This window comes from Lycorma delicatula, chromosome 2 (assembly GCF_047948215.1).
Source record: "Lycorma delicatula isolate Av1 chromosome 2, ASM4794821v1, whole genome shotgun sequence".
In the NCBI taxonomy this organism is placed as follows: domain Eukaryota; kingdom Metazoa; phylum Arthropoda; class Insecta; order Hemiptera; family Fulgoridae; genus Lycorma; species Lycorma delicatula.
The window spans coordinates 152,271,524-152,288,710 of record NC_134456.1 but is presented as its reverse complement, the minus strand read 5'-3'; the positions used below and the strand labels follow the sequence as shown (position 1 = coordinate 152,288,710).

General features: G+C 27.5%; 1 protein-coding gene across 1 annotated transcript in view; it reads right to left on the bottom strand.

The window, feature by feature from the left end:
• Nucleotides 1-17,187, bottom strand: part of LOC142319322 (uncharacterized) — a 59,953-nt gene that overhangs the window by 14,579 nt on the left and 28,187 nt on the right. Inside the window, exons 6-11 of the mRNA XM_075356482.1 lie at nt 14,480-14,664; nt 11,103-11,199; nt 9,895-10,078; nt 6,369-6,497; nt 4,176-4,379; nt 747-894 (exon numbers count right to left, since the gene is read on the bottom strand). Of these exons, the coding sequence (XP_075212597.1) occupies nt 747-894; nt 4,176-4,379; nt 6,369-6,497; nt 9,895-10,078; nt 11,103-11,199; nt 14,480-14,664 (947 nt within the window). The remainder of the gene's footprint in view (nt 1-746; nt 895-4,175; nt 4,380-6,368; nt 6,498-9,894; nt 10,079-11,102; nt 11,200-14,479; nt 14,665-17,187) is intronic.

Sequence of the window (17,187 nt, the reverse complement as noted above, 5' to 3'; positions counted from 1 at the left end):
CATTTTTCAATGCCTTTTAAGATGGTTGTCACAATTCTACCCTTTCCATTTAACATATTTGAATTGCAACTCATTTGAGGCCCTGGATGGTGGTAACATACCAAAAAATAGATTGTTTTATTTATTTGGAAAAAATGTCATTTTTCTATTTTAATGGCTGAAAACTATTTAAGCATACTTTATGGTGTTATGACTATGCATTAATATGATTTTATTAATATTAATAAAAAATAACCCATGTGAGTCAAGTAATATTATCTGTAGTTATAAATTTATATCATTCACGTGTAAAATTTGTTCCATTTTTAGAAAAAACCATGTTTAATTTTTTTTAAATTTAATTGCATGTTTTATATAAAAAAGTAGTTTTCATAACAAAAAAAACCCTGAAAATCTCAAATAGAATATTCCTATTTATTTAAAACATATTATTAATACAGTTGGTCTAAACTCATTAAACCAAAATTTTTATAGAATCTATGAACCAATAATTGAGTATACACAGGAGCAAAGTTGACTCTTTGGAAAGTAAAAAAAGTCATCTCATAAATTAATACAAAAATTTTATTTTACATCTATAAAATTAATCATGAAAAGTTTGTTACTGAGAGGATGAACATCAAAGATAAGAGAAAACGTGTAAATATCAAAATACAAAATTAGATCATTGATCAACATTGCAATCTAGACACTAATTAAAATAAGGTAATACTAACTACAATATAAATGAAAGATTAAAGTTATACCTTTGACTATTAGTGTCCACACTTCCTCGATAGATATCTCCATTAAATGTTGATGGGTCCAGTAGTGATTCAGGTACTGCAGGCGGCCATTGCCCTTGCATAGTGTCAGCACGATTTTGATAGTAAGGGTAGTTGGGCTGTACTTTATCTAACATAAATTTATAATGTTATCAATATGTCCATTGAAATGAATTCAAAATTAATTAAACTATTAGGTTAGAGGAAAATTCTTGGCCTGATTGGCATTATAAATGACCGTCATATTCACTAAATTTATTGACAAATGGTAATAGAGTTGAATTTTACCTGCCATTGTAGGGATTTGCTCAGGTTTGTCTTTGATTCTTGCTGAAAAAATTCCATTAAGTTCTCCAGCATAATGATGAAATTATAGCATAAATGATTAACTGAAATGCATAATGATGATGAAATCATCATTATGCATTTCAGTTAATTTTTCAGTTTTTTTTTTATCATGATTCTTCCTAGCATTATCATAAATACATAATAATATTTGATCCACCTAATGACTTTTATTTATAACTATCTCTGACAGCCCAGGTGTTTTCCAATACATATTAATATTAACACATTATACATATATACATATTAACCACCTTAAATACATATTTTCACCAAACTTCAAAACTAAACTTCAAATGATTAGATCAGAGCTAAGACAATCGCTTATTTTGCAAAGTTGGATGAATCACATTATATTGAGACTATTAAAAATTAATTGTCATTGTATTAAAAGTTAGATTCACTAGTCTAAATGCATCAAATTGCAATTCCAGGATGACTATGATGAAATTTTTTTTAATCTCTGAAAAATTGTATGTTTTCTTTGGCAGACAGAAAGCTTTCTGAACAACTCTTGTATATTAAAGAAATAACCTATTGCAATAAAATCATACACACTGAATAATAACTAATGCAATAGCTAGAGAAAGTATACGTGATAAAGTTAATGTTGCTTTAATCATTGGTTTTTGTCACGTACATGGTCTAAGGATGTAGAATGGGATAAATAGATATAATAAAAAGAAAAATACAGTTTTTGAAATTTGACAACAAATATTTATGAAAAAATAACATTTTAAAAATTGTAATGACCAGTCAAACTTTAGATTAATACTTACAAAGGAGAACCAAAAATGATTTTTTACAATGACCAGGTTCTAGTTATTTTTTAATTGGTTTCCAGTATTCTTTAAAGTTGTTGATTTCTTAGCATTTTTTTTCAAATTTAATAAGAGGGGTGTTTGATAAGCTCATGAAAAATCCATATGGTGATGAAGGGTAGAAGAGAAAGAATGTGAAGGTTCAAACAAGGTGAAAACTGTCCCATCAGCAGAAAGGGTAATAAGAATATCTTTTAGGATAACTTTCTGGAAAAGGTTAAATGATAGTCAGGTAATATTACACAACTTTACTGGAATATTCAAATGAGGAAATAAAGAAAAACAACCATATTCAACAAAAAAGAAATTTCTTTCCCATCAAGACAATGCACCAGCTTACTCTTCTATAAATTGCAACAGCACAAAATATTAAAATTATATTATAAAATTCTTTTGCATCTCTCCTACTCACCAGACTTAGAACTTTTAGCTATTACTTTTTTCCACATATGAAGAAGTTGCTTGGTGGAAAGAGGTTTACATGAAATGATGTAGTTTTGCCAAAATAAATGCCTATTTTGAAATCTTGGATAAATCTTACTACAAGCATGGGATTGATAAACCTGAGTATCATTGGACAAATGTTTAGGTTTACAAAGATATATTGAAAAATAAAAAAATATTCCTCAAAATTGCCTTCTTTATTTTTACATACACTTAATCAATTATCTGTCATACATTTAAATAAAAATATGTAGAAACACTCTTGTAAAAATAAATTATTTGTAATAAATAGTTAATTTATCATAAAAATAAAACTGAAACCTTCTAAAAATTGAACTTTTATGATATTATTTTACTGTTATAGAGATGAAATTCTTGTTTACTTATCATATCAGCTGGCCAAAAATTAGGAGCTCTCGGAGAACTAGTTATCTAAAAAAAGGTTTGTTAACATTAATTTATTATGAAAATCTACAGTAGTTTTTTTTTTATTTTTTAAAAAAACATACCCTTTAAGTAATTTTGATCTTCCAGTGATGAAAATGAGAGATTCACTATTTATTGAAAAAAGAGCAAAATTAAACTTCAGACAAAAAATTAAGCTACTCTTTAAAGTATGTGGATCAATAAAAATTAGAGATATAGGGATAAATAATTTTTTTCTTTTATCTCAGGGACATCTGCTGGGGGCTCGGTAGTGAGATAATGGTAACTCTTTAAAATATAGGGTGAGAGAAAAACTGAGCATGATCTAATCCTAAACTTTTCTTTTTGTCTTTTACTCCACTTTGGGCTCAGATCTGCTTTAATATGAACAAGCCACAAGTGAGAATCAGGGGAAATTATTCACCTCTGCACTTCTGCCATCTTTTTATGGATGATCTTGACCAACATCATGGTCACTACATGCCACGTATCTCATTTGGTTCATAGCATAGTCCTCATGATGTTATTTGGGCACAGCACACTGCATTCCCTCCAGCATGTTTCCCTATGGTGTAGGAACCAATCACATATGAACACTGTGAGTTCTGCAGTGTCCTCCTCTCTGCAATAGTCACATTTCGCAGAGGGTCTCAACGTTCATTCACATAGGTAGCTTTAAAATGCCCATTACCGGTAAGGAAATGGGTAAACTCATACCCCACTTACCTGTGTTTGCAGTATAGTCGTGTCTGTAGGTCCATATGCTTTTCATCAATTGTTCCCATTTCTCCTGCCATCTGTGAACAAGCAATATCTCTGCATCTACCTCACCCCTCCCATATACATCTGCCTCTTCTGAATAATGAGGTCCAAAAGTATGATCTAATCCTAAACCTACATAAATATTACTTATTACTGGAAAGGGAAAAGAATTTTTCAATGCATTAAAAACTTTTTTTTTCAAATAACAGATTTAACCTTTTAACAAAAAAAAATCACAGGCATTATCAATATCATATGATAATTTCTACTGACCTTCAACAATCTAATATCTAAAACTATTAAGAAATATATCATTTGTTTCAGTTTTGACATGTTGTTATAATGTAAAATAAGTTAACTGATTCATACATTCATATGATAATCAGGATGTATCTGGACTTTTATTGCAGCTTTTTGAATACAGAATCTGAAATATAATTCTGGATTGCCAGGCCAAGTTGTGTTTTTAATTACAACAGAATGTTTAACAGTAACAGAATGGTATTATTTTATATTAATTAAATTAATTGTAGTATAACTTGACTGGCAAATATTAGTTTGTCTACTGATCATTATCTACTGAAAAGTGTTTGGATGTATATTGTTATTTTACCAAATGTTGCTGGGTTCATATCCTGTGGAGGGTATTGCAGTCTACTCTTATGATTAATATTATTATAGTGATAAGAAGGTGGTGCTAGTCCTTTTCGTCTATAGTTGTTTAAAAGTGGTGGAACACTTTGTGAATTTGATTCTAAAAATGTTTGCGTTTCTCCTGCTCTTTCTGTATCATTATGTTCAAAATCCCATTTTAATTCTGTGAACAAAATTAAAACAGCATTTAATAAAATAATAAATAATTATACTGTAGTCTTAAAATATCTTATACTTAAAACATGGCTTGTATTTAACTGCACAGCATAAATTATTGATTTCCTCTGTTACATAATCTGTTTTCCTTGTATATTGTACAATACACGCAGTAGGAGAGACCAGTATAAAAACTGAAAATGCAAGTGCAATGGTATCAGTTCTGTCATGTAACAATATTGAACATACTGTAGACAAAATAAATGCATAGTAAAGTAATGGGCGCACAGTAATTATATTGTATTTCCAGTATTTAATCTAGTGATATTACAAAACAAGCTATATATTTTATGTATAGTATATTCAATTGTACATATGTGTGTGTATATATATATATATATATATATATATACAGAGAGAGAGAGAGAGAGAGAGAGAGATTTAAAATGGTCTATTTAAAATACTTGTTTTGTTAGGGACGGATTTAATAAAGAAATTGTGCTTTTATAATATTTTTTTTCAGTTATATATTACGATATTCTTTCTTAAAACTAAAATTGCTTCAGATAAAATCATAAAACTTATTTACTTGAAATTATTTAATTTTCTGTTCACAAATTCTGGTTTCAAAAATTAAAATCATCTCATAAAAAGAAATTACAGAATTATTTTATTTTCGACTTTAATTATTTCACTCCATGAGCAGCGTTTTTTTTGTTTTGAATGAGCAACTCAATTTTCTTTTTTCTTCTGAGTTTGATTTCACTCATGATGAAGATGCAATAATTTTGAATCTTATTTTCAGTGCCACAATGTCAATTCAATTCATTCCACACATAAAGCACATAAAAATTATAAATATTTAAGTATACAATAGTAAAGCACAAATATTACAATATAATTCCAATAGTAAAATAAAAATTTTAAATATTATGTTATAATAATGTGTTTACAAATCATTTTTTTAATAAAAGTTTTGTTCATTTTCCACTTTATTTAATCTTCTGATAGTTCACATTTCAAATGCTTCCAGTCTTTTTTTCCTCTTCCTCAGTGTCCGTATTTTACATCTGTACAAAATTATACTTCAAACATAACATTTGACAAGATGTTACTTCAATTTTCAGTCACATTTGACCTAAATAAATTACCTGCACTCATTATAAGCTATCCAACTCTCAACTATTCTTCAGTTTTTAAATTATATCAGTATATTACATAAGAGAAAATAATGTGTCATAGAATGAATAATGTTTATATTTTTAATAATGTTTCTTTTAAATCATTCTTATTATAAATATTTAATTTGTTAGCTTAGACATCGTGATTTAAAATATGCTTAATTCTTTGAGATTTAAATTACTAACCAAACAAATAATTCAGCAAATAAATGATTCTATTTTAAGAGCTTAACAATACAAAGCATTGCTAGGTATGAGAGTATACTCTAAGCCTTAGAAAGCTAGACTACCTAATAGTAATTAAACATTCAAATGATGGTTCTGTTAAGCAATTTGGTTTTATTGTACTGAATTGTTGTTAAACAACACAAAATTTTCTTTATATTTATTCCATTGATGCTGTAAAATACATATTCTCAATTATTGTTAAGAAAGCATTAAGCTTGATTAAGCCAAAACAAAAATTAACAAAAGAAAATTCTTCATCCTATTTCGTTGATGTTGAGGCAGAAAGAACTTAATGCTACAGAAAATTAATACCTTACACTGTTCTTGAGTTTTATAGTAGACCCAATTTATTTCCTTCTTAGAAGTATACATTATCAATTACTATTATTTCACTATACAACTGATGATTAATGTATTAAATATATGAATTGACAAAATATATGAGTTGAGTAATTATATGAGTATGTAAGTTGATGTGCCCAAATTCATGGCAGAATTTGATATTTTTGATGAGTAAAGAAATTTGCTAATGTTAAATCTTAGAATTTATTAAAAACTAAAATTTAATAAAAACTATGGAAACTTACTTGTTGAATATAAAAGAACACCTGGAGGCTCCAGATGTTGACTAAGAGCATACAAACGCATTTCAGTTGAAGAATTAAACCGTATTCTACAGAAGTCTGTTCTACTTTGTTCGCGGACATTTGCATTCCCTGAAAGACAAAATAGAGATTCTGTATTGTCTTTTGCAACTTATTATAGTCTTTCAATTTATTAATTTTTCTTATACTGAAGTTGTAATTTTGAATAAAAAAAAGCAGCTATTAAAATCAAGCATAAAACCTGTATTTTTAATGGCAGCAAAAAGAATTATTACTGTAATTTTTTGTAAATTAAAATTGATGGAAGCAAAAGAAAGAATATTGTTGTTTATTACAGATTTTTAGTAGATTCATGGTTAAATTACTCATGTATATAACTTAGAAAAAAAATTTAGTATGATAGTACATGTTTGATTCATTCTTCATCACATTATTTCATCTTATTCTTTGTTGATATCTTTATTTAATCTTATTTATAGCTGATTCAACATAATAATTATTGCATCTAAGCGTCATTGCTTACACCTAATTATCCCTTGTATGTATAATTCTTTTGAATAATTACTTTGCTACATTGCAATAAATAAGTAAATAAATTTTTTATTCTGACTGATGTATAGTAATACAATATACAGATCACATCAGGAATGGATAGATACACTACTACAAGAATAAAAAACAGGAACTACTCCACATTTACCTGGATGGATCAAAGGAAACTGTGGCAAATACCTTGATCAGAGCACCTTCACAAAATACACAATTAATTATAAAATATAAAATACATACGATTTTAGCTTGTACAAATTATTTAAATTATAACACATGAAATAATAATGTTAAAGTAAATAACACTACATAAAAATATTAAACATAAAAAATAATAATTTTTTAATTACTATGGATTAAAAATTCATCAGTTAGGTAATATTCTTTCTGTTAAAGAAAATCGTTAATTGTATTTTAAATACATTGGTTGGAAAATTTTTTAAATGGTTATTATTAAAAGGCAACAGAAGCATAAGATCTTTTCTTCTAAGCCGAAGTATTGTGTTGACTTGCATAAAATAGCAAGTAGTTATTCCTTTTAGGAAAAATTGTACACTCATCAATATAAAAACAAGAATAAGTTTAAAATTTTATTTTTATAAATGTCAGTCTAGGGGGTCATACATATGGACACCAAACTATGTTTTGAAGCCCATTTTTTATTTTAAAAATCTGTTCTGATTTTTTGAGTCAACCTCAAGACATATTATACTTCAGACTGGAGTCTGTGTGAGCAAAATGTTTGGTAATGATGACAAACTTACTGTTTTATTAAGGAGCCTTTAAGCAAAACTGTGTAGTTTGATTTTGTTTGCAACAAAATCAGTTAGTTATCTATTAAAACACCCCAAAAATGTTGATTTATGGGCAATATAGGTACTATTATTTACCATTAATCCATTAATGGGAATTCTATCCATGTGATCAACTAATAGTAAATATATCTCTGTATTTCTTTAAGGTAATTTTCTTTAAAGATTATCATTCTAAAGTTGGTGAAAGCAAAAGCTTTATAAAATATCAGACAACCCTTAGTAAAGATTTTCAAGAATGTATAATATTCTCGGACATGCTTATTTCACTTAAAATTTCGGCAAAATTGTTACACATCTACATCAATTTCTAATTTGTTTTTACTTCTTTTTCTCATCTTTTGGTAAGATTTTGGTAAGCAAAGCTCATGAAACTCTTTGAACAGCTTCAAATAAGAGTTAAAAGAAATCACAAGTTTGATTTCTGCCTCTTATCGTTTAAAAATGTCATGTTGTACAACAATTAACTATATGAATTTTTTTCATTATTAATAAACGATATTACTTTAGCAGTTTTGCTTACTGAAAACAGAGAAAAGTTTGAAGAAGTTATTTATAAGAGGGAGAAGGAACAAAAAGTTTTTAATCAAGTGACGGCAGAGGAAATTAGAAGTACTTACAGAACAGCTGAAAAACAACAAACTGGCAGGACCTAGAGGTTTACCCACTGAGTTAAAGAATGCCCAAGCAGCATTGCTGACTATGTAGCAAAGTTAATTAACAAATGTCTTGATGAATGGAAAGTAGCAAGGATAAGCAATTCACAAAAAAGGAAGTAAGGGAGAGTGCAAATTATAAAGGATTTAGTTTAATGCGAGACAATTAACTCTTGAAGGAGAGATTGGAAAAAGAATAAATGATTTGGAAGTGCTGGTGAATTTTACTATGGTAAATCATGTATGGATAATTTCTTTAGTATTAATAATGTAATTGAAAAGAAGTTAGAGCATGGCAGAAGTCTAAACTTACTATTTTTAAATTTGAGAAATGTTAGTGGAATAAATCCTGCTTTAATTAATTTCATTTAATGTTTTTTAAAAGAAGAAACAATTGCATTAAAATAAAAATTTAGTTGTCAGAGGAGTCTTTTTTTGGATACAAAGTCTTAGGCAAGAGTGTTCTATTTTTCTAACCCTTTTTAACTTATTTTTATTATTTTTTTTTAAGGAAAGTAAGTGTGTGGGTATATGATGGAAAGTAAGGGCGGATTGATGAAGATAATACATATACACTTTTATTTGCTAATGACCACATGGTATTGGCTGAGGATTATGATGATATTACTTTTATAACAGACTGCTTAATTAAGGATGAGAAATGGGGGCGGAAGTAAATGTAATCAAGTCCTAGATTCTGGTTGACAGAATTAGATGTGACTAATTTAGTAACAATGGCTGGGAAGATCAGAGTGTAAATTAATGTATATAAGTAGGAGTATTTTTGATCTCTGATATTATGACGAATTGGTTCGGAGATAAAATCTACATAAAGGGAGCATATTTACAAGAAAACTTCCTAGTATTTTGTGCGATAATAACATCATGAAGGGAACTAAACTTTAGTTTTAATAATTCTTAGATAACCCTTTGTTTTTATGGAATGGAAATTTGGATTGTAAGTGCAAAGATAATCCTGAGTTGAGGTAATGACAATGGGAAATTGGAGATGATTTTTGGCTGACGTTCAGGGATAAAGTGTGAAATGAAAATATTTGAGCACAAATGGAAATAAAAAGAACATCATTTAAAAGTATGGAAGGTGCAGCTGGCTGCATGGTATGGACATCTGAAATGGATATTAGAAAATAGGATATGAAAAAATGAATTGAGTGGGTGTCTTATGAGAGAAGAATGAGAGGACACCAAGGATTTGATAGATACAAGGTGTCAGGGCTGTCGTAGAAAAAAGACAGATTAATCTTGACAGTTAGACGGATAGAGTTAAATGAAAAGCTGAATATGAGAACTGACCATTCAGATTTTATGACTTTGCTTGTAAATAAGTAAGAATGACTTCTACTTATTTATGTTGATTTTATTTTTTTAATCACGCCAAAATATAACATACTTAAAAAAATATTAGGAAGTCGTTAAAAATTAACAATAAACTGGAATAACTTAATTTTTCCTTATTAAAAATTTACATACCTCTGAATATATAATAAGGTTGATCATCATTTTCATGACCAATACATACAGAATGCCAAAACAGAAAGTAATCATTTCCAATACCCTTGTAACTAAGTGTAATGGCTGGTGAATCAACTGCACCTGAACCGATTATAACTTGTTCTAATAGATTCTGACCATTTTCCCCATCCAGTACTGATATCTAAAAAAATTTATTAATGTTGTATATCAATTACTCTTATAATAAGAATAATAGTAACAATAATATTAAAAGTAATGAAAATATTATCAGAATAAATTAGAAATTGCTATAATAATGTTTACAAAGAAATTATGTGTATATCTTTTATTTATCGATTTTTTCTTTTTTTAATTTAATGAACAGAATTATAAAATATAACACTAAAATTATTAGAAATTGTTAATGGGTTGTTTTTCGATTAACAGATATTATTACTCTTCCAAAGGCTTTACAGAGCTAATTGTGGGATTTTCTTCAATAGAGTTTATAGTTGCATTATTTTTATTAGCTCCTTTCTTCCCATCAAGAATTAAAATCAATTGTGTTTGTTAATTTCATATATTGGTTTTATTAAATGTAATGTGATTGTAAATTTCTTATTGTTCAAGTATATGGACATCTTGATTTTATATACTAATGTGTGTATAATTTAAAAGATGTAGTTAATCTCTTTGTGTTTCTTTCCTGTTTCTATATGGTAATTTGCAAAATTTGATTAGGCTTACTCAGTCAAATTTTATTTGGCTATAATGTTTGTATGTGTTCATTGAATAGGAGAATGAATGTGTATCCAGACTGTCTGATGTAGTGTTTAATTCAATCAGTTTAATTTATGCATTATTCATAAGTTATGGGTTGTTGGTGTGTATTTTCTTAGTTTGGTGTTTGATCGTGTGTATTTCATTAGTAGTTTTCAAAATGACAAAGTAACCTTTTTTCTTGAAAATCTTGGGTATTTTTCATGAATGTTGTTTGATAAGTTTGTAATGTATTTTCTGCCACTGATTTTATTTTCTATTTTGTGTAGTAAGTTGTCTATAAGTATAGACTGTAAAAAATTTAATATGGAAAGAAAATTTGTAATATATAAAAAAATTTCCATATTTTATAATAATTCAAACAAAGAACTATTTTTCCTACTTTGTCATAAAGACTGTACCAGACCAAAAAATTATTTTATTACAAAAAAAGACTAATTTATTACCTGTGTGTTATATATACTTAATATATCTGGACCTGCTAGTTGTATAACCAAAATATCTGGTATTAAATCATCATTAAAATATGCTGGTGTTGGAGAACTGAAAAAAAAATTATACATATAAATAAAACTTTAAATTAAGTAAGGTGTAGAAGCTATTATTTTAATTATGCAATTATGAAATAAATATTTTGCTTTTCTTGTCTTCATTTTGATGATTTTTTATTACCTTTTGGCTTAAGTTTATGAAGGCAGTTGGATCTACAACAATATCCTTTTGTCTTTCATCTTGAAAAACTGGCTACTATCAAGCAATAATTATAAATAAAATTAAAACCTTTTGTAATGATGGATTGAACCAAATTGTATAATAATTTTTTTTTTTTAAAACTTACTTTGAAATGTTTTCAGTCATCTTTGAAACCATGACTGTGCCCCACAATGGCATCAGCTGATTTTACTACTGATTGTTTTTTTAGAAGTTTAGACAGACGTGTATTGACAATTTGGTTGAAAACTGTGTTTGATTTGAATCGAGTCCTTTTATTTAGTCTATATTATCACATGTTTTTGAATGTGTATATATCTCTTAATATAGTTTTCAGATGTAGTTATACTTTGTATATTTTTAGAATATAATGGTTGTTGTTAATTTTGGTGGATTTGTATCTATGAAGTGGTTGGCAAAATGTTGAGTCAAGTTTGCTCTGGAGAACTTTTATATGTTCATGGTATCTTTGTTTAAAAAATGTGTACTGTCTGACCAATTAGGTCATTATAGAATTGGAATAGATTAGTTTGTGTAATCCAGGAGCATTTGGAGCATTATATTTATTTGGTGATAGTGTTCTATGTGTAATGATTTGTTTTGATCTTTTTATTGTTCTGAAGGCTACATTGAATTCAGATTTTTTAAATTTCTGAACTATTTTCTCATACTGTTTGTTTATGTATGTAAAAATAATCTATTTTTCTATCATTATTTATTTATTTTGTGCAGAAAATAAATGAGTTTTAAAAAGTTATTCCATTTGTGGTGCTAGTTTAGTTTTTACATGAGATTTAGGTAACATGGATTTGTTGAACAATTTGTGGATTGTACATATAAAAGTTATCGTACATATTAAAAGTATCTAGTATCAAATATTTTTATTTAAACATTTAAAAAGATTAGTAGAACAACTTGAGTTATCCTACTAAAAATATGTATCCTGCATTCCACATTCCAGACAGCCTTAGTTTATATTCAAAAGTGGCTTCTTCATATTGTTACTCTACATTTCTTTTCTTATCAAGTGGCAGCAAGTTTCTTGCATTTCTATTTTTTGTAAGCAGCTTTTTATGGGTAGTGTTTTTCAGTGCCTATTCAAATTTTAAATGAAACAAAATATAATTTCAAAAATAAATATTTTTTTTACAGAATTAAAATTCAGTTCAAAATATCCGCAATAAAAAATTACATTTTCATTTTTTTTTAAATTTTAACTCTTTAGAATTGGCAACAAATTATATGACACTAAACTATTGATAGTAGCTCTTAATCTAGCAACAACTTCTGAAAATCAAAAGTGAAACAAGAATTGGAAAAAGCTGGCGTATAGTTCACAAGTTTTTAGGAAAATGAAGCAACCTGACTACCTAAGGTTTTGCCCTTGAGAAACTACCAGTTAGAAGGCAAATTAAATAAAATGTTCAATTATTTAAGTAAGCAATTAGAGAATAACATAAAAAAATTATTCTACTCTGATTAAAATTTTGAGATATTGGACCCATAAGGTTCATATTTCCTTACCCCCTTGAGCAATTTCAACCGAAATGGCATGCATCAAACCAGATATAGAAATCACTGTTAAATTTCATCTGAATTTGAACATTCAGTTTTGAGATATCAAGGAAAGGATAAGCCAACATACATACACATGCACATAATTTGTTCTGGAATTTTTCAATGTTAAAATTGCATTTTTTGGTTAGAGGGGATCAGGAAATGTCAAGATCTGCAAAAACCTTGACAGACAAAAATTTGACCTGATTAGCATACTTTCTCTTATATTAATAAGTCATCTATATAATTGTATATAGAATGTATATATATATGTATATTTTTCATACAGTATGACTACATACCTGGGAAAGTAAAAGTATTATGTAAAACATTTTTGAAGTTAGTTTTGTACTTTTTTTCGAATATTTATTTTATGCAAAGGTCATTCCAGAACTAATTATGTAATTTCTTTTTATTAGCTATCTTTGGAAAAGTGTGTCATAATGAACAATTTATTTCCCATTATCATTAGTTTTATTTGTGACAAATGATTCTTAAATTAATGATTCTAAATCAATTATTATAGATTCTTAAATTATGTGTAGTTTTAGATATGCTTGTTTATTAAAAATTTGATTTTTGCATTAGTCAGGTAGAAAAAAAATATTTTTACCAACTTTTCAAAGAAAAGTATGGTATTACTTTCAGTCAAATGGTGGGAGTAAAGGTTGAAAATGAATTTTCTTTATGTTTTGAGATACGAGGAATACAAAAATATTATTCACTTAATTTTTGTTTCCTTACATATTTATTTATAAACCTACATATAAAATGTTGTGGCTCAAAAATCTTCAGGACTACAAGATCAATTTCATTGAAATTTAGATATGGTGTAGCAGTGTATCTGATATTCTGCATGAGAAAATTAAATGAAAATTGGTTGATTTGGTTTTGAGTTATGCGCAATTTAGGGTCAAAAAATTAGAGGGAAGCAAGTTAGAAATGTGGTTTGTTATGATGCTGCAAGTTAGAATGTTGACATTTCTATTATTAGCAATATTGTTCGGCATATTCAGGTAGTGTTGTTACCTACTTTGAGGGTCATGATGACTGGGAATGTGTTTGAGCGGGGCAAAAGGAAAAAAGATAACAAAAAGTCAGTCTTCTTGTGCAGAATTGCACAAGAATTTTTATTTGTTTTCAATGATTAAAATTCTGAATAAGGAAGTATTTTAATTTTTATCTTCATTCATGAAATTATAGATAATCTCAAAAAAAGTGGTTTCTTGTTTATTCTAAATTGTAGGTGATTGATTGCTCTTGATCAGAGAATTCTAATTGATTAGAGAACTGAAATTTAGTAGAAATATTTCATCAAAAGAAAACAAAGATTTTAGAAACTTTTGGATGTCTAATTATTGTCCTTATGGATGTGTTCTTATGTTGTTTAGTTTCTTTGTGTTGATGTAATAAACAGCTTTATGAAAAAATTACAAAACAAAGTAATAAAAACAATTTGTTATTTTTAAAGCAAGTTTGTTAAGTATAATTTTTCTTTGTATAATACTAATCCCAAAAATGAATTGATATTAGCAACTTTTAAAGAAATACTTACATGTAAGTATTTAATAAATTTATGTTAGTTGAAGTAACTGACGTGTTCCACAGCTGATTTAATGTTCGACCATCATAAACAGAAATATAAGCTCCATTTGCTGTGACAATGTCTTCAGTACCATCCATGTTCATGTCAACTAGTACTGGACTTACACTGTTACCATTAGAGCTTAATAATATATGCTGCAAAAAATAATAAATTTTGTAAACAATTACATTCTTTTAATACTTCTCAAAGCCCTTCTTTTACAGGAAAAACAGTTTTGAAGTCGATAAAAGAATTTTGTTATTATAATTGATGTATTTTAGTAACATCTTATATGACTTAAGTAAACTTAAGATATTCCATTCAGTTCTTCTATGTATGTCAAAAAGTAGTAAATAATTGGAGAATTCGCTTATTATAAATTTTGTACTTGGCTGGTTCAGAGATTTAATACCAATTGATAAATCTACATCATACTTTTACTGAAATTAGTCAGGTATTATTAATGTAGTAAAATAATGATTATACTGGTCTCTGCAGCAGTGTCTGAAGTGTATTGTTTATAAAAATTTTATTTTGCCTTGTAATTGCCATAGGGTCATTTTCTATGCATGTCACCATTATTATTCAACAAGTAAATAAATAAGTAAAATAATTGTTTTATGTCCTAGTTGTAGATTATAGATCACTTCAGATAATCTTTGTGCTTCCTTATGAATGAAAAAGATATTGCCCCAACATTTACCTGGGTGAATCAAGGAAAGCTATGGTAAAACATGATCACAACTTATTCACTTAAGACACAATTCTATAAAAAAAGTAGAGATTAAAATCCATATTAATATTTAAAAATAAGAAATGTATGAAGTAATAGTAAATCAAGTATGAAAGATAATAAAAAATTTAAATAAATAGAAAAAAATTATAATTCATAAGATGTTAATGAAGCTATTTAAGCACATATAATAGGTACAAAGAATAAAGGGGAAAAGTCCACTTTTAATTTTTTTGTGGAATTAAATTGAAATTCAGAATGTTTTGTTGTTTGGCAGTAAAAGATTTCAGTCAATTTAAAAATAATTTTAAAAGAAAATTAACAAGGGCAATAAGGAGATCAGTCCAACATAAGACTGAAGAACAGTATTAATACAATACAATAGGACATATAGGAATGAGGGTGGGTACTCACACATAAGAGGGGTCAGACAACATATTTGTTTTCCTATAATAAAAAATAAATTTTCTTAAACAAAAAGTTAAAAATATCATAAATACATTTAACAAATACAAGGATCCATTAAGTATAAAAATATAAAGCATAAAACTTCATAGAAACTGTTACAATAACTCAGTCTAAAAACCTGTGTTTTCTAAGGTTTTAAAGACTTGGTTGACTGTTTTGGGTTATACTTACTTTTGTCTTTAAAGAATTATGTTTCAAAGGATTGAGCATTTTTAATTTAATTTAATGTTATTAAAAATATAATAATATGAGTTTTATTATTAAAACTGGGGTAAGTCTTTTTGACTGACCTCTTCATTCTCTTAAATATTACTATTTGAGCCATGTTTTGATAAAATTTTCAATCAGATCTTTTTATTAAATATATATTTGTGAATCATTAAGGTATATAAAGGGATTAGAAAAATTTGAAATTGATTTTATTAAAGTTATATGAAAAATAAAAAAGAAATTGATTAAATTTAGTTATTAATATGATCTTGGAAAAATGATTGAAAGGTAGATTTATCCCCTTTTATTTATTATATCCTTCTTATTATATGAAGTAATAAAGATGCAGAAAATTCATTTTTTAAAACTCATTAGCATGTAGTATTCATTCTGTGAAAGGTAAATCTGGTCAACTGGAGGAAATTCTTTTAAATGATTGTAATTTATTAAAAATGTCAACAAGAATAATACAGCCCTTTATTATACAGAATGGAAGTTGTGCTGAGTTACAAAATTGCTCTGCTTTTAGTCAGGTAGGAGTTGATGTTTTTAATTTTAAAAATAGATGACAATATATAAAGTTTGTCTATTAAACAACAAGACTGATATAATAACTCATCTTTATTTTATAAAGATGAGTTTTAAAGTTGAATTTCAAATATAATGTTGTCCTCTTAAATATGTACCCATTTCCACTTACAGATTGATGCAGTCTAGTTTTCCATTGGTCAAATGGATGAAACAAATTAAATCTTATCAGATGTTTTATCACATCTGTCATTTTCTACTCTCTTGAATCGGTTGACTCAAAATGTGTTCCTTAAAGCAACAATTTCAGTTTAGGAAAAAGAAAAAACTCACATGTTGCCAAATACAGTGAATATGGTGGATGTTCCAGTGTTTGCTTGTTAGCAAAAAACTGCTGTGTTTACAGGGACATTGTCCTGATGATGAACGAAACCTTTTTTCCACAGTTTTCTTTACATTTTTTCTCAGCTTAAACAAAACTTCCGATTGGGAGTGCCGATTCACTATTGTGATTTCTGAAACCCATTCTTCTAAAGTAACGGCCTTGATTTAAAAAAAAAACAAGAAAGGAGTGGCTTTGAATTTGGTTTTATTTTAAAGAGCGGTTTCATTCTTGGTATTGATGGTGTTTTCCAGTCAACTGACAGTCATTTCATCGCAGAATAATTCCAGAAGATCTAGGTTCCATCACATATGATCATTTCTTGAAAAAGGTTGGGGTCATCACAAAGTTGTTGCA